The 18,777-nt window shown below is 40.5% G+C and overlaps 1 protein-coding gene across 1 annotated transcript in view; it reads left to right on the top strand.

Moving 5' to 3' along the window:
- Nucleotides 1-18,777, top strand: part of PLLP (plasmolipin) — a 35,973-nt gene that overhangs the window by 15,579 nt on the left and 1,617 nt on the right. The window contains exons 2-3 of the mRNA XM_051979899.1: nt 14,634-14,807; nt 18,150-18,272. Coding sequence (XP_051835859.1) covers nt 14,634-14,807; nt 18,150-18,272 — 297 coding nt within the window. The remainder of the gene's footprint in view (nt 1-14,633; nt 14,808-18,149; nt 18,273-18,777) is intronic.

The raw sequence follows: 18,777 nt of genomic DNA, 5'->3' as shown, positions 1-18,777 counted from the left end.
AACTGATAAATCAGTTACCAAAACACGGAGACCAAAAGAATTACAAGCCACCTCATCATCAGACTTTCAATCAGTTTGCTAAGCAGAAAGAAAAGATAGTCAAGGTCAACACTGGTTTAGAAAATAAACTTCTTTGTAAATTTTGTGGAAAAAAGATGGTGGAAGAGCATAAGCAATATCACCTCATTAAAAAGAGAAGGGAAAAGGGGAAAGAAGTTTAAAGAGATGCAAGTGATCAAAGCCATCCCATGGACTTGAATAAAAGATGAGACTAGAAGGGAAACAACAAACAGATGGAAAAGATAGGTGAGAATTTTCTGTCAGATAACGAGTTCCTTTCACCATCAAAGGCAGTGGAGCCACCACATTTGGACTCTAGCTTTATAGTCTCAGAGAAGTGGAAATGATGTTGAAGAAAACAAATAGTGTTTGACTTTATTGTAGGTGTAGAATGAGATGCAGTGAAAAGTTCAAGTCAAAGAGAGATTCCCTAAAAATGCTTAGTTCTTTCTATAGTCATTTTCACTTGTAGATGATGTTATGCTGATTGCATCAAACCTGGAATTATCTTAATTTGTCACTTAAAAGGGTTTGGCCTATCAAAAACACCACTACCACCAAAACCACACGGGTGAAACTTGCCTATCGTTTAGAATAGACTATGAAATGTAATTGAATGGACAGTTTACAAAGTATATATATATATGTATATTTTGGACAGAATATGCAAATGTATGATGAATTGAATATAGAACTGAACAGAAATTGGATTACTCTTGAGAAATTGTAAAGTTCTTTTTTTTTTTTTAAATAACCTGTTTTCTTCCTAAAACAAAGATATTCTATTTTAACATAAATATTCTTCCACTGAATTATGATGAAGTAAACATCACTGCAAGGACAATGTTGGTGTGCTTAGAAGGCATGAGTAAGCTGTATTGTGTCACAAATGAGCAATTATATGAGAGAAGCAGTGTTAGAATTGTGATCAAAGAAATATATGATTAAAAAAAAAGTGTAGCTGATCACATAGTGATAGTGACAAATATAACCAATGGTCAGCCCAGGTGCATCACTACCATCCTCATGATTTCAAAAGATGCAGAGTAGACCCATAGCACGCTGAGTGGAATCTTTATATATGGGAGGACAGGAACAAGAATTTCTCAAGGTGGGAAGGCATGGTGGGTTTTGGTCCCACCATAGAACAGGTATATACATTGATGAGATCATAACTCCATTACGACACTGGAATAAGGAAAATTTCTCCAATAAGAGCTGTCTAAAAGTTGCATTAAAATGAGTGGGTTTCCCTCTCCCTAGACACTAGGGGCTTTGGTCAGAGGCAATTTGTCAGCTTCATTAATTTCCCAGTCACCTTGACTGGGAGACATTTGGGGCACCTCCTGCCCACTGACACCTTGCTCTGAGGACACACTCCTGATGATTGCTGATTGGAAGATAAACTCTTATCAAGATGGCTTCTCTGTGCTCTGTACAATTAATAAAACAGATTAATTTTCTCTTTCCTGAATTTCCACACCAGCAGGTAATAGAGTAGAACTTTGTTCTGGAGCTGTGAGGAAAACTAGAAAGTGACTGAGACTTAAGTTTTTAAGAATTGATTTTCTCAGACTAAGAGATGGTAGAGAATAAGACGTTTGTTACAAAAATAGACACAAATATATGTGCTTGCAGTGTCTAAAGTGGAAAATTCCTGATTTTAGTAGTGAGCAATTAGTTAGACACTTAGTTAGTAGTATTACACTGGACAAGTCATTTAACACCATCTCAGTTTCCTCATCTGTCAACTGAGCTGGAGAAGGAAAGGATAAAACATTCCAGTATTTTTGCTAAGAAAATCCTCAGTGGGGTCACAAAAAATGGAATGTGACTAAAAATGATTGAACATCAGTAACAATTTTAGTAGTTCAGGGATTAACTCTTCTTGAGAGAGGAGGGCACTTTTCTGACGTAGTATTTTCCTTGAAGAAAGAAAGTGATGATCCACAAAGTTCCTGAACATCATCCTACTTGGAAAGTATGTAGTTGACTCTTAACTGCAGGTTCCAGAGGAAGGGTGTTGTTTGTTCAGCAATTTCTAGAGGAAGTCCAAGCCACAGGGTGGAATTATGAGTCTTGGAAATAGGGGGGAAGGGAAGTGTAAGACTCAGTGTATGAACTCCGATAGTCTTTTCTATCTCTGCATTGTCCTTGGAATGAAATAAGTTAGTTATTTCCTATGCTACTTGCATGTGTTACTTGGAGTGTTTATGTAAGTGCTGGGGACTTTTTTTATTCAGTCTAAATACAAACCATAACACAAGTGTATAGCATTTTCCTGCAGTAACTGCAGGTGGAGGGAATGATTTTTAGCTGAAAGTGACCTTCACAGATACCTCTCAGTTCATGTAAATCCAGTATACTGGGGGCCCTTGGGTCATAGGTGAATGATCACTTGTTTATAAAGTTAGTCATTTATCAAGTCATACATGCCTAGTATGTGTTTTGTTTGTATTTTGAGGCAATTGGGGTTAAGTGACTTGCCCAGAGTTACACAGATAGGATGAGTTAAGTGTCTGAGGCTGACTTTGAACTCAGATCCTGTGCCCTATCTACTGAACCATCTAGCTGCCCCCATGCCTAGTTATGTACCAGGCATTGTGCTAAGCACTGGGGTTATACAAAGAATCAAAAGACAGTCCCTATTCTCAAGAAGATCACAATTTAATAGGAGAGAATAAACAAACAAATATGTATGAATAAACTATATAGTTTATATAGTAAACTATAGTTTATATATAGGAAAAATAGTAAATAATTTTTAAAAGAGACAGCATTAGAATAAAGAAGGTCTGAAAGGCTTCCTGTAAAAGATGGAATTTTTTAAAAATATAAAACAATGTAGTAAAATAAATGACGTACATAAAGACTACAAATTAACTTCCATAAATTTAAAAAACTTTAAGCGAAGAGTGATTCTGAATTAAGCCAACTAAGTAACGATAAGATATTAGCTATTTGTCTTCTCTAGGCAGAAGCAGAGGGGAAAAAAGATGGCATTTTAGCTGGAAATTGAAAGAAGTCAGGAGACTGAGATGAGGAAGGAGAGTATTCTAGGCTTGGAGAAAGCCAGAAAAAATGCTCAGAGCCAAGATAGAGTATCTTATTCATGGAACACCAAGGAGGTTAGCATCCTAGTATGGAAGAATATACAGTGAGTGAGGAGTAAGGTGTGGGAAGACTGGAAAAACAGGAATGGGGGAGAGCTGAGTTGTGAAGGGTTTTGAAAACCAAATAGAGGATTCTGAATTGATCCTTGAGCCATTGGAATTTATTGAATGGGAGAGGAGGGGAGGGAAAGGGAAAGAGACAAAGTCAGACCTACATTTTAGGAAAATCACTTTGGTGTCTGAATGGAAATTGGATTGGAGAGGGGAAAGGCTCGAGGGAGGGAGATTAATCACAGTCTATTGCAATACTTCAAATAGGTAAAGTAATGAGGGCCTATATTAGATTATTGGCAATACTAGGAGAGAAGAAAATATATATGAGAGATGTTGGACAGTCTTGCCAACTGGTTTGGATGAGGAAGGTCAAAGGGAGTGAAGAGTGAAGGATAACATTTGGCTGTAAACCTGAGAGATTGATAAGATGATGGTGCTGTGGCAGGTGAAAGCTGAAATGACTGAGGAAGCGAAAGTTCAAGCTTCTAAACATATTGATTTATCATGCAATGTGTGTCAGTTGCTCAATAAACTGGGACCAGGCCTCTTCAGCTTGGCATTGGACCTTGAATAGAAGGGAAACAGATAATGCATTAAAAACAATCAAATAAGACCAATTAATTAAAAGAAAACCATTAATTAGTTTTCTTAATTCAAGGAAAGATTTGGGATTTTCCAAGTCGGGAGGGAGAAAGAGAACAGATGCAATTCCCTGAAATCAAAAGAAAGGGTGTCCCATTCCCCAAGTCATCTGTATTTAATCAAAGGGACATGGAAACAGTAACTGATCGATCAGTTTTCTAATAAGACATAGGAGTTGCTTGACATGTACAATTGTGAGAAGACTCCTTGTATCAGTCTTTGGATCTGACTGGGTTTCTGGTCAGCATAATCTAGGTCCTTAATTAAGGTCTCCAAGCAGCAAATAGAGGTGGTCCAGTTCCCCAACCACACAGGTTCAAACAGTGAAATGAGGTTTCCTTAGCATTCCCATAATTGAATGATGTGCTTTTCTCACAAGACAGAAATTGGGCTCCACCACAGTTGAATAGCAAAGCAACCAAGCTAGATCCATAGCCGAGTTATAAGATCATGTTAGTGTAGTTCACTCAGTTCCCACTTTCATTTATTATTCTAATCCCTTCAGTGTCCTGGATAGTAATAAGGAAGTTATTAGGAATAATATAATAAGGAAGGCGGCAAGGCTTAGGGGGAATGAATTCTGTTTTGGATGTTAAGTTTAAGATGCCTACTGAACATCCAGTATGAAGTACAATGTATTGGAAACTCCTGTGAGGTATGAGTTGGACTAAATGATCTGAGGTTCTGAACACATATTCTGTCTCTCCACACACACACATACATATGTATATTGTGTTGGCTAGAAAGCTAGACCAGAAGATGAGAATTCCCAACTCTTGCCTTCACTCCCTGTGTAAACTTGGACAAGAATGTCTCCTTCTGTGCCTGTTTCTTTCCATAAAATTCTTCACTTCTGCCATTCTAGGATTATGCTTCCCACTCTACAGGGGAATGGTTTGCCCCTTGCTGTCCCCGGGATAGCCTTATGGCCCTGGCTTTTCCCCCTGGCCCTGGCTCACGAAGGAGGACTCGGGAAGGCGGCCCTTGGATGAAGTCTGAGCCCCTTGTAGGATGTATGGCCCTAGCTGTCGCCCAGAAGCTGGGGACTCTTGTCTGCCTTTTTGCTGGTGGTCATGGCTTTCACCTCTGGATCTCTGGCTGCACATTAACAGTTTCTGCAGTGATGTGAAGCCTCTGAGTAAATGGCTGTAGAGAAGTGGGAGGGAGAGAACACTGGGCAGGAAGGGGGAGAGCAGACCAAACTACAATGCTGTTTCTGCCCCAACTCAGGCTGGGAACTGGGATTCCATGCACTGAATCCAGAGGTGGAAGGGACCTTGGAGCACAGTATCGGCTCAAAAAGGGTCCTAGAACGTTCAAATGTTAAACCTTGTCGGAGCAGGTGGGAACTCTGGCCATCATCTCATCCAGCCTCATTTTGCAGAGGGGGGTGGAGAACCAAGTCCCACAGCTGATAAGCCTGGCACGGACACGGGCCCGGGCTCGCCTGGGCATTTTCAGAGCGGGTCCTTTGGCTGCATCTCCAGGCCTGGAGTCTAACTTAACAGCCATTCAGAGCTCAGAGGAGAAAAATATATGAATTCCCGCTTCCTGCCACTGGCAATCAGTTACAGAGCAGGAAAATCACTCTGGCGGCTGAATGGAAGTTGGGGTGGGGAGAGTTTGAGGAAGGGAGACTAATCAGCAGACTGTGCAATCTTCCAAACAGGTAAAGTAAGGAGGGCCTGCATTAGAGTACTGGCAGAAGCACAAGGGAGCTGAGGAGGTCGTTCAGTTTAGTGTCCCCCTGAGTACAGAAGTCAATTAATTTTTTGATGCCTGGACAGAGGCTAGTGGAAATCAGTCAAGCCTAGTAAGCTGCTGACATTAGGTGGGTCCTTTGGGATCCACGACTTTCCTGGGTCAAGTACTCAATTCTCCCCCATCCCTGAGATCTGGCCCACCCCTAAACAAAGACTGTTATAGGAATCTTCCAGCTGAGTGACAGAAGATTCCTGCACCTATATGCAGGCCATTTTGGTAACTATAAAATTTAAATGTGGCCTATAATTAGTCTTATTCTTTGTATATATTTGAGGGTTCGTTTTTTTTTTTTTTTAATGTTTCAGAGATTTTATCACGGAGAAAAAGAAAAATCCTGTTAATACAAAATTGTTTATAGTAGCACTTTTTGGTAGAGACAAAAAACTGGAAGGAAAATGGGTGCCATTCTATTGAGGATTGGCTAAAAACATGATGGTATGTGAATATACTGGAATATTATTGCATCATAAGAAATTATAAAATCATAGAAACCTGGGAAGATTTGTATGAACCGATAGCAAAGTAAATAAAATGAGAACATTTATATGGTGTTACTGTACCATGTATTCATGGGTAATTTTTCAGCATTGACCTTTCCAAAACCTTCTGTTCCAATTTTCTCCCTCCTTCTCTCCATCCCTTCCCATAGATGGCAGGTAGACCAATACATGTTAAAGATGTTAAAGTATATGTTAAACACAATATAGCTATACATATCCATACAGTTTTTTTGCTGCACAAGAAAAATCGGACTTAGAAATAAAGTAAAATTAATCTGAGAAGGAAATGAAAAATTCTAGCAGACAAAAACAGGAGTGGAAATGCTATGTTGTAGTTCACACAGATTTCCCAGAGTTCTTTCACTGGGTGTAGCTGGTTCTCTTCATTACTTAACAATTGAAACTGGTTTGGTTCATCTCATTGCTGGAGAGGGCCACATTCATCAGAATTGATCATCATATAGTATTGTTGAAGTATATAATGATCTCCTGGTTCTATTTGTTTCACTCAGCATCAGTTCATGTAAGTCTCTCCAGGCCTTTCTGAAATCATCCTGTTGGTCATTTCTTACAGAACTATAATATTCCATAACATTCATGTGCCACAATTTACCCAGCCATTCTCCAATTGATTGGCATCCCCTCAGTTTCCAGTTTCTAGTCACTACAAAGAGGGTGCCACAAACATTCTTGCACATACAGGTCCCTTTCCCTTCTTTAGTATCTCTTTGGGATATAAGCCCAGTAGTGACACTGCTGGATCAAAGGGTATGCACAGTTTGATAACTTATTGAGCATAGTTCCAAATTGCTCTCCAGAATGGCTGGATTCGTTCATAGTTCCACCAATAATGTATCAGTGTCCCTGTTTTCCCACATCCCCTCCAACATTCATCATTATCTTTCCCTGTCATTTTAGTCAATCTGACAGGTGTGTAGTGATATCTCAGAGTTGTCTTAATTTTGCATTTCTCTGATTAATAATGACTTGGAGCATCTTTTCTTATGGCTAGAAATAGTTTCAATTTCTTCATTTGAGAATTGTCTGTTCATATCCTTTGACCATTTATCAATTGGAGAATGGAAAAGAAAAAAACTTACTTTAACATAAAGCTTATATTTGGAATTGTTACCCTAACATTTATTGTGATGCCCATTATAATCCTCCCCCTGCCAAATATCTATACATAAACATACATAAATATATATCTATATCTATTATCTATCTATACATACTGCTGGACAAGGAGAAAAGACAAAGGTGTAAACAATTTTATTTTATTAATAGAGCTGGACAGGGCTTTTATTTTTTATTTTTATTTACAGTTTCAAATTCTCTCTTTGCCTCCACTCATCCCCTACCCATTAAGAAGATAAGAAATATAATATCCATTCTATTTATAGGCAGTCACTTGTAGGTACTTCAGTGGATAGAACATTAGACTTGGAGTCAGGAAGACCCAAGTTCAAATCCAGCCTCACACTTACTCGCTGAAGTGTAAGTCAATGAACCCTGTTGGCCTATATTCTTCATCTGGACAATGGGCTGGAGAAGGAAATGGCAAACTCCTCCAGTATATTTGCCAAGAAAACCCTAAATGGAGTCATGTGGATTCAGACGCCACTGAAACAACAACATATTTATGAAATCAAGAAAAACATTTTCATATTAGTTGTATTGCATTTTTTCTTAAACAAGAAAAATAAAGTGAAAAAAAAAGTTTCAGTCTGTACTCAGAATTTAGTAGTTTTCTCTCTGGAAGTAGATAGCATTTTCCATCTTGAGATTTTGGAACTATCATGGATTTTGAGCAGAGATTCTCACAAATGATCATCATTAGAGTATTGCTGTTACTGGGTCCAATGATTTGGTTCTGCTCACTTGATTTTATGTAAGTCCTAGGTTTTTCTGAAAGCATTCCCTTCATCATTTCTTACAGCATAAAAGTAATCTATCACAGTCATATATCATAATAAACAAATATATTTTAAAGAATCTAATATTTATTGTAAACAATGAAAAGATAAAAAAAGTATTTCATCGTTCCTTTAAAAAAAACTGCTCTAAAGAAAATAAGTTTGTTTGTTTGTTTTAAGAAATCTGTGCCTCTGCTTTTAAAAAAGTTCCCCAGCCCAGGAGCTGACCCCAAGCTTCACTGGAGCCATAGTGGTGACCTCACCAGCCGAGCCCTCTGGGTGTGGTCTCAGAATGGCCAGGGAGGGGATAAGGAAGGACGGGAACTTGTTGCTTATATCTCCAGTTCCTGCAGTCTAGAGGCCTGGGGGTTGGTTGGTGGCCACACCATTAACTTTGTCAGTGACAGTGGGCAAGTTTTGTGAGCTGTCATACTCATTTTCCTCGTCTAAAAAATGGAGATAATAATAAAGGTCTCGCCTGTTTTACCACACTATAGGAGCAAAGCTTTGTAAGCCATAAAGTGCCATGCAGAAGTGGATTGTTTTTTTTCCTCCAAGGCCTTATCTGTTTCATTATCAAAAGTTCTACTTCTCCCCTGGCTTCTACCCAGTGCAGTCAGCAGGACTGCACTGCTTGTTTACCCTCATTGTTTGGGACTGTAATGATCTGATTCCAGGGATTTTAACATGGCAAGATTTTAAAAAATCATTTGAGGAGTGGAGGCCCTCACTATTTGTTGTGGAGTCCAGCTCTTCCAGACTTCATTTGGGGGTTTTCTTAGGAAGGTACTGGATTGGTTGGCCACATCCTCTGGCTCATTTGACTGAGGAGGAAACTGAAGCAAAAAACGGATTAGGTGATTTGCCTAGGGTCACACAGCTATAGAATGTCTGAGGCTGGATTTGAACTTGGGGAGATGAGTCCTCCTGGCTTCAGGCCCAGTATTCTCTCCACTACAGCTGCCCAGCACTCAATATAGGGATCCCTTATCCTAAATGTTTTCAGAATTCAGAATTTCAAGTTAAACAAGAAAAACATTTGGGAAGGGTTGTTTTTCTTTTTTCCAACCTTTTCTCTTCTGCCCTCCTACTCATGGGTTCCTAGGGTCAAATTGGGAAAGCTTTAGGAGCTTAGATTTTAGGGGTATTGGGAGAAGAGTGTTCCAGTGATCCCAGCTGGGCCCAAAGCCATCAGTTTTGGAGGAAGGCCCAGAGAGAGGGTGAATTCTTCTCCCACTTTTCCCATGAAGCTGAAGGCCTGTGGGAAGGGCATCATAGGAACATAGACCTAGAGCTTGCTGGAAAGGATTCCAAGGGTCACTTAGTCCATTCTCATTTTATAGATAAGGAAAATGAGGCATAAGAAGATTAAATTACTTTGCCCATAAGTGACCTGAGTCAGGATTTGAACTCGGGTTCTCTGATCCACTTCCCGTGTCATGTCCGCAGTGACCCTCCCTTTCAGAAACCAGAGCAGCTAGGAGGAGCTGGCCCGCATCCAGCTTCCCTGGAGTGAAGCCTTCCTTATGTTTACCCCAGCAGGGCCAGTGTGATCTGACAGCTAAGTCTAGTCAAGGAATCTGGTCCCAGAGTGGTACTCCAAGGGGCTGGTCTGTATATTAAGGGGAGTGGATGCTTGGGGGAGAGAGATCTGGGTGAAAGTGTCTGAGGGGTATTTAGGGATCCATGAATTCTGGGGTAGGGGGTAGGCAGGAAAACCGGTTTGCCGGGTTAAATCATTAAAAGAAACCTGCCTTGAGGCAGAAATCTCACCTGGGTCAGGTATTAGGAAAGCTGGAGTGGAAAGAGTGATTTGTGCCAAAGGGGTATCACTGCCAGCCCTGCCCATGTGCAGCTTTGAAGGCCTGGAGCCTACGGCACACATAGCCTATCTCAAGATATCTCTCTCTAATCCCACATGTGGGAATGTTTCCCACATTCCAGCCACAGCCTTGAACTTCACATTTGTCTTCCTCCTGTTTCCTGAAGCATTATTTCTCTCGGTCCCAGTTTTCTCACCTCTAAAATGGGGATGATACTCCAGTGATGATATTAACTCATGCTAATTTAGTGTCTTACTGTTAGAAAGGGCAGCTAGATGTTGAAATGGACTGAGCATGAGACCTGGGGTCAGGAAGAATTGAATTCAAATCCCAGGCTTGGACACTTATTAATGATGTGATCCTGGACAAATCACTTAACCCTGTTTACCTCAGTTTTCTCATCTGTTAAATGGGCTAGGGAAAAGGATGGCAAACCACTCCAGTATATTTTTGCCAAGAAAATCCCAAATTGGATCATGAAGAATTAGATATGACTGAAATGACTATTCACAGCCATTGATGTCTTATGATACTCTTAATGAACAAAAGCTAGACAGAGGCTATTATTTCTCTTTTATAGGTGAAGTCAATGAGTTATTAAGCATTTATTATGGGCCTACTATGTCCTAGGCACTGTGTTAAGTGCTTGAGTGACAAAGAAAGGCAAAGGAAATTCCCTGCTCTTGGAGAAAGAAGATGGACTGTGATAGAATTGACCTGAGATTTTGAGAAATGACAGTATAAACAAACACAGAGAAGTGTATTTGTAGTGCTTCTGCTATGAAATGTCACTGACTGGGTACCCCATCCTCAGTCACTCAGGCTCAAACCTAGATCTCAATCTCAACTCCTCTCTCTCCTCCACTCCCATGTCCCCTTCTTGCTAAGGTCTATCGATTTTACTCTGCTAATATCTGTCACGCTCTCCCCTCTTTTCCTCTAATAGCCTGATCCTGGCCTTCATCATCTCCTACCTGGACGGTTTCAGTAGGCTCCCTCAGGTCTCACCACTCCATGCCATCCTCCATTCAGCTGTCAAATAGATCTTCCTAAAGTACAGTTTGGACCACTTCACCCATATCTCCTCCCCCTGCTACTAAGCTCCAGTGGCTCTCCATCCCTGCTGAGAGCAATACGAAATCCTCCATTTGTATCTGAAGCCTTCATAGCCTGGCCTCCTACCTTTCCAATCTTTCACCAGGCTTCTCCTGTTTCCGAATTCTGCCATTCCATGACACTGGACTCCCAGCTGTCCCTCAAACAAGGCACTCCGCCTCTACACTGGGCATTTGCACCATCTCCCCTAGCTAGAATGCTCTTCTTCCTCCTCTGTACCTCCTGGATTTCTGCAAAGTCCAGCTAAAGTCCTCCTCCTCCAAGAAGCCTTCTCTGATCCCTTTTCATGCCAGCGCCTTCCCTCCTTTGATTTCTTATCTTGTGGATATTTTGTATGTAGTTTTCCTGTTGTCTTCCACACTAGACTGAGTACCTTGGGAGTAGGGACTGTTTCTTGCCTTAGAGTGATTTGCCATTTCCTTCTCCAGGCCTGGCACCAGAGTAGGTGTTTAATAAGTGTTTATTGACTGATACAGCTTTCTCTTGCCATATGTTCCCAAAGGGAGAAGGTTATCATCCTCACACAATTCCACAAAACAGGTCTGGAAATAGATTGTCAATCCTCAACTGTCTGTGACTTTCAGTCTGCCTTCTCCATTCTTGTTTCTGAGGCCTTGAATTCTCCTACTATAAATCTATCATAATTCCATGCTCTCTAGTCTCCAATGAGTCTTTGATTCTGTACCACAATCCTTTTGTCCTCTGAATTATTCTTTATCTTGCTCTCTGGAAACTTGCTTTCCTTCCCTTTTTTTCTGAACAAGAATTTCCTCTACTACATATTTTACTGACAAGTGATCATCCAGTCTTTATTCAGCAATCTTTGATCAGGGAGAACTTATCTCCTTAGCCCATTCCATTTGGGAGTAGTTCTAATTGTTACAAGGTTCTTCCTTAAATTAGGCCCAACTTCTGCAACTTCTACCCATTGGTGCAAATTTTTCTCTTCAGAGACTGGCAAAATCTAATCCTTCTCCCACATACTGGCCCTTTAAATTTTTGAAGGTAATTATATTTAAGTCTTCTCTTCTCCAGACTGAACACCCCCAATCCCTCATATGGCATGATCTGGAGGATCTTCCAATCCTCATTATTTTCTCTGAGTGATCTTCAGGTTATCATTGTTCTCCCTAAAGTGAAAGATGTGGGCCTTGAAAAGGGTAAAGTTTAGGTATGGGCTAGCAACTGAGAGCCTCTAAAGTTCCTTCCAACTCAGAACTTTGGAGAACCAATAAGAGCAGGAAGAGTGGGGATGGTAGCAGGCTTCTTTGCACCTGTCCCTATAGATGATCCATATTAAGGACTGGATTTCCCTTTAACTGGCAGCTGTTAAAAACAACAGTTCTCAAACTTTTTGGTCTTGGGAACTGCTTTATACTTTAAAAAATGGAGTGTTCCTCCTCTTCCTTCCCCCCCCAAAGATTTGTGTGGGTTATATGTATATTTATTGCATGAGAAACTTTTTCAAAATTCCAGAAAAATACTAGTATCATTTTGAAAAGTTAAGCTCCCTCAATACTGCTATGTTAAAGCATTATGCAGGGGTCCTCACGGGCCAGATGCAGCAGCTGAGGACGTTTATCCCCCTCACCCAGGGTTATGAAGTTTCTTTATTTAAAGGCCCACAAAACAAAGTTTTTGTTTTTACTATAGTCCAGCCCTCCAACAGTCTGAGGAACAGTGAACTGGCCCCCTATTTTAAAAGTTTGAAGACCCCTGCTTAAGGGCCTGTGAGGAAGAGAGTTTGGGCTCTACTTCAACAGATTTTTCAGTTCTTCCCCTCCCCCCCCCAAAGACTATTGAACCCAACTTTTTTTCAGACAGTTTCCTTATAATTAGAAGCTTGAGCTGAAGAGATCCTAAAATCTTGCTGGTGGCTTTGCTTCTTTTTAATAGTACATAAGAAACCTTATGGCATAGTGGAGAGAACTGGCCGTGGAGTAAGGAAAACTAAGGTTGAAACCCTGACTTTGGTCCACTAAGCCTAGTGTTTTTAACCTCATTAAGATTGAATTGCATTTTTTTGTTATCACTACAGATGTTAAAAAACCAACCCATACCAACCCACAAACCTCCCTCCAAAGCATATTCCATCCTACCCCCCAATCATTAACTCAATTGTGAAAAGGATGTATCCTTTTTAACAGTATGGCACCAACATTGACTACTATATTTGGCCAATTTTGCTGCTTCTGCTAGCTTTATTTACAGTGTAGCCGTTGTGTACAACTCCGTTATCACTGTCTTCTTCCCTCTGTATTGCTTCATACAAGTTTTCCCAAGTTCCTTTGAAATCTCCACAATCATTTCTGTGTTCCTAGACATTCTTATGCCATAATTTGTTTGCCAGTCAGTGGGCTTCTATGCGGCATCCCACTATTGGTATGGATTTCTTTTAGCTTTAGAAAGTTAAAAACTTAACTTCAAGCTTTTGCTTTTTGTTAGAGCTCAAACACAACTGGTTTATCTGGGCTCCCAAGACCTCAGATGCTGTTATCTGCCCAGCTCATTGTGGTTCATTTTACCAGAAGCAACCAGCACTGACAGGATCATGCTATGTGGGGCTGCTTGTCTCTGTCACTTAGTCACAAATTCACTCAAGTTGAACATACAATGTCAGAGCTGAAAGAGAGCATAAAGGTAACCTGGTACAACCTCTCCTACCTCCCAATTGTATGAGGAAACTGAGGCTTCAAGGAGGCCATTTTGCCATAATTCACATGAACCCAGCAGGATAAGGCTAGAGAGTATTATGTCCAAGGAGGGCCTTGTTACTGTGAAATCAGTTCCTTTGGGTTTTTTAGTACCTAACATGCTGGTGTTCCTAAATCTAGCCAGATCTCTGGCAGGGAAGCCAGGTTTCCAGGTGATATTGTAATGGAGAAACTGAGGCAAGATAGAGATTAGAGAGTATTTAATAATTTATTTAATGGGAGAGATTTACTGGGACCAAATGGATCCATGGTTTGGTCCCAGGGCTGAATGAGACTATCGTCTCCAAGAATCCAGCAAACAATGTGAGTTCTCAATGACCTATAGACACATGGCTCAGACTCAGGGAGTAGACCGAGGCAGGAGCGGAGTCAGGGTGCTGAGAGGGGAACGGGACTGTGACAATCTGGTTCTGACAGGGCACAGGGGATGGGATGACCAACCGGTAGTTGGGGAGAGGCATCTTTATAAGATGGTATCTGACATTCTGGTAGCTTGCGATGGGGAAAGGCATTCTGATATTCTAAAACATAAGATCTTTTATCCTTATCAAGTATTCTGATAAAGAGGAAGGGGAAGTTTTGCAGGACTGAGCTTTGAGCTGGTTTTTATAAACTGAAGCAGAGAAACTAACTTAGGACTGGGTCAAGATAATTAGGGAGACTTGAGTCAGGACAGTAAGAGAGAACTGTGCCATAACGGTAGGTCCCTTCTAAGGTGTGACCATGAATGCTCTAGATCTTTGGCTCTCTGTTCATAAAATGATACTACTGCTAGATCCTTCCTACTGCCCAATGAGTCTGAGAGAATAAAGGATAGTAACTGGCACAGAGGCTTAAACATCTATACCACTTCCCACCTCCCAGTCCTGGCCATGTTCCATCTGGAGGGAAATCTGACTCCTGATTCTGTGTTTTTGTTCTTTCCTTCCAGGTGGTGGGTTTGCTGGCTTGGGCCCTGATTGCAGACACCCCATATCACTACTACTCAATCTATGGCTGGGTGATGTTTGTAGCAGTCTTCCTCTGGCTGGTGACAATCATCTTCTTTGTCATTTACGTGTGGCAACTCCATTTGAAACTCTACATGGTACCCTGGCCTTTGGTGGTAAGTACTGGGAGTGGCCTGTGACGTCCCTTTGAGGGCAGCTTTGCTGGAAACTAGCTATTACATTTAGGCTTTTCAGTCTCTTGGGTTATTGACAAGAGGCTTGAAAGTTATCCACCAAAACAAAGTTGGAGCCTTGAATTCATTAAATTTGGGCAACCAGCACTGGGTTAATGCTGAAGGTGGCATTGTTTAACCTAAGACAGTATCTCTCCCCTTGTCTGATACCAGTCTGATAGGGGATTGGCTGAAAGCATTATAGATTTTTAGACCATAAGGTCACAGGTCTCTAAGCACCTAAAAAGCCATCCAGCCCAGTCCTTTCACAGATGAAAATGCCTGGAGATATTAAGTGACTACACCTGTAGAGTAAGCATCAGGGGTGAAAATGGAATTTTAAAAGAACCCACTCTGTAGTAGCTTTGGTGTTGGTCCCCAGGAGCAGCACAGGGCCTCGAGTCAGTTAGTCCAGAGTTCCAATCTGGCCTCGAACTCTTGTAACTGTGTGACCCTTAATAAGTCACCTACCCTGTTTGCCTCATCTTCCTCAATAGTAAAATGGGATAATAGCACTTACCTTATAGGGTTTTTCCTTATGAGATAGTAGCTGTGTACTTACATGTACATATTTTACTGTGTATTTAGCACAGAACCTATAATATAGTAGATGCTGTGCTTATAAAAAATATTTTGAATGTTTAAAAAGATTGTCACTGGCTTGAGAAGGAGTCCAAAAATTTGAATTACATTCCAAGTAAAACTTGAAATGAGGTGATCCTTGATACTTTGCAATTAAAAGGCAATTTTAAATTGCAAGGGAGTATGTGGCTTTTGCCTTCAGATCTGCCTAAGTCAAGTTTATGCCATTGCTGGGCCTTTGGTGTTTAAGATCACAGTAAAAGTTTAAATGTGTGTCAAGAGAAAGTTCTGGCATCTGTGGGGCTTTGACATCCAGATTTCATTTGTAGTGGAGAAATGAACCTGCTGTGGAGGTTTGTAGTGGAGCAAAAGGGCTGGTAGCATTCCTGATTATAACTGGCAATATCCTCATCAGTTCATACTTTTCTACCCCAGAGACCATAAGGAAAACATCAAAGGCAGAGCTTTCCATTTGAGACTTCTGCCCAGAAGGGTTTACCCATGATTCTGTGACACAAATGTAACAGGATTCAGTAACCCTCTGTATCCTAATTCAGCTCCGAAAAATGTGAACTCATTATTGTGCTTCCCCCACGGCCTCCTTATTTGTATTTGTGATCCAAAGAATCTCTGCAGCTGGGATCTGGAGCTTTCAAAGGGTAAGAGGCACATGATCTTAAGATAAGCAAAGCTTGGACTAGGCAGCATTGTTCTAAATTCAATGACTTTTTAAAATCAGGAAATGTGAGTCATCCCCAGAGACAGAACTGTTTTGTTAGATCTTTACATCACTGATTAGAAGCCTGTCTTCCTTCTACTGTCAGAACTGGACTGGAAGGAAAATCCTAGAACTACGAAAAGAGGACTTAACTGAGTCATAGATTCCCAGGACTTATTGTCCATTCCCTGTACAGGAAAGTCTGCAACTAAAAACAAAACAAAAAAAACTCTTCAGGAAGTTTCTACGGTCCCATTTAATTACCCATTTTAGCAACTTAGAATTTCTCTAGTATCTGGCAGTTTTTTAGTTATTGCCTTCAGACATTCTTCTCATCTAAGCTAGAGATTGCCAATTTTTTCAGTCCTTTTAAAGTCTTAGCTTTCAGTAAACCTTCCTATTCAATATGAAAGGACATATTCAATATTCATTATGAAAGGATGTAAATATTACTCATGAGGAATAATAGACTAATATTCTCTATACCTCGACAAGTTTTAAAAAAAAAAAAACCCTCCTCCCCCATTGTTTAGATTGCGAACCCCCTACTCTAAAATAGCATTACCTTCAACTGGGGACAGTAAAGTATACTTAGCTCAGAGAGAAGGCTTGCTACCAGCAGTGGAGGGATAAAATTTTACAGCCTCAAATTCTCTGGGTTTTTTGCCTGATATGCAGCAATGCTTGAACATATGTGCTTACCTAGCTGCACAGCATAATGGGAGCAGATGGGTAGAAGATGCATTTTTGAATGGACTAATAGTCATTTGTTAACAAATCATGTAAATGGCTTTTTATTACTTCCACTTTCCCCTCCTCTAGGCTCAGATGTCTCACCAGTTGTCATTTCTCTGCCTCCCAAAAGCAGAATCTATTGTCTCTAGCTCTTCTCACAATTGTAGGTTCCGCCCTAGATTGGCTGTGAAATTCTTCACCATCCATGGCCATTCAGCCTGTGGCCTAAATAACACACCTGGTGGAGCCCAAAGGAGGCTTCATTTTCTTCCTGGTACTGTGGCTTCTACTTGAGAACACTGCCAGATTTTCCTGGAATCTTCCTGGAAAAACAGCTTGTTGGGGAAGTCACTTATTAAGCTCACTTTGAAGCCAGAGGAAAGACAGGGCATGTGTGACTCAGAGTGGGCTTTTATCTACCCTCTGGTGAAATACAAATTGAGAAGTGTTGATACTGAGAAAATTTGCCAGGGAAAAGGGTTTTTTTTTAAGCCAGTTCAGTTCCCACAAGTATGATACTGGATTACAACTGTGCTTTAGTTTACCAAGCACTTTTACATACCTCATTTTTATATCTAGTCCCAAAAAAGCTGATAGAACAAGTTTTGTCGTTTCCATTTTAGATGAGAAAATTTAAGGCTTACAGACCCGAGACTTATCCCAGATATTCTTAGCTTGCTGTATAATACAATCATTTTGTGATGACAGCTTGTTTTGTGTATGGTCTCCATATCCAAATATACTGTCATGCTAGATCTATTAAAGCTTTCAGTTGAGTGGCTTAAGTGTGACAAAGACCTGATCTATCATTCTTTTGGCTTCTTATACCTCAACTGCATATTCTGGGTTGTAAAAAGGGAGATCAATCCTACCCTATTCATCCTCCAGCTTCCCCACTCAGCTGTGGGTTAAATCTTGTGAAAATTTTGTCTAACAGAAAAAACTTTTAGGCTTTAGATGATAAAAGCACAGATAATTGCATTCCTCAAATAGTGAAAATTAAATGCTCAAAATAAAGCTAGGATACAATACTTCAAGATTTGTGAAGCATTGTACACATTTGAGTTTTCAGAGTTGTATTAAGAGGGAGGTAGTACAGAAATCCTCATTTTACAGATGAAAATGAACAGATCTATCATTGTTCAAATGTAGCTTGTAGCTAGCTGGTATCAGAGGTGGGATGTGCTTCTTTTTGGATTGCTAAAACTGGCATGTCTTGCTTTAAGCTTTTCTCATCTCTTTTCCCCTAGCTAATGATCTTTAACGTAAGTGCTACAGTTCTCTACATTACTGGTTTCATCACCGCTGCTGTTGCAGTTCAACGAACATCAATAGCTGGTTCCTATATATACGACAAGAGGGCTGCTGCTTCTGTAAGTGCCTGGTCACCCTTTGGTTTTGTCCTCTACAGTTATGGAGAGTGAGGTCTGGGTGGGTAAAGGTTGGACAAGGCTATATATACACAACTCAAATCACAAATCTGGTCAAGGAAAAGGTGCAATGGCAGGGACTATTTTCCCTTCCAGTCAAACCCATTTTATTTTGTAGTTAATTCCTTTTTCTTAAAAATGCAAAGAGGACTGAGCTATGATTTCCCACTTACATTTTAAAAAGATGTTTACAATGAAACCTCAACCAGAATACTAAAGAATGGGTGGCTCCAATTTTTTTTTTTTTTTTTAAGGCAAATTGGGGTTAAGTGACTTGCCCAGAGTCACTCAGCTAAGACGTGTCTGAGATCCCATTTGAACTCAGATCCTCCTGACTTCAGGGCTGGTGCTCTATTACACCAACTAGCTGCCCCAACTAAATAAATCTTAATGTTTTGGTTGAAAATGTTTCTAGAGCCTACTTTCCTAATGTAAGAAACTATTTAGA

This window comes from Antechinus flavipes, chromosome 2 (genome assembly GCF_016432865.1).
Source record: "Antechinus flavipes isolate AdamAnt ecotype Samford, QLD, Australia chromosome 2, AdamAnt_v2, whole genome shotgun sequence".
Lineage (NCBI taxonomy): Eukaryota > Metazoa > Chordata > Mammalia > Dasyuromorphia > Dasyuridae > Antechinus > Antechinus flavipes.
This window is presented reverse-complemented; position numbering and strand designations above follow the sequence as displayed.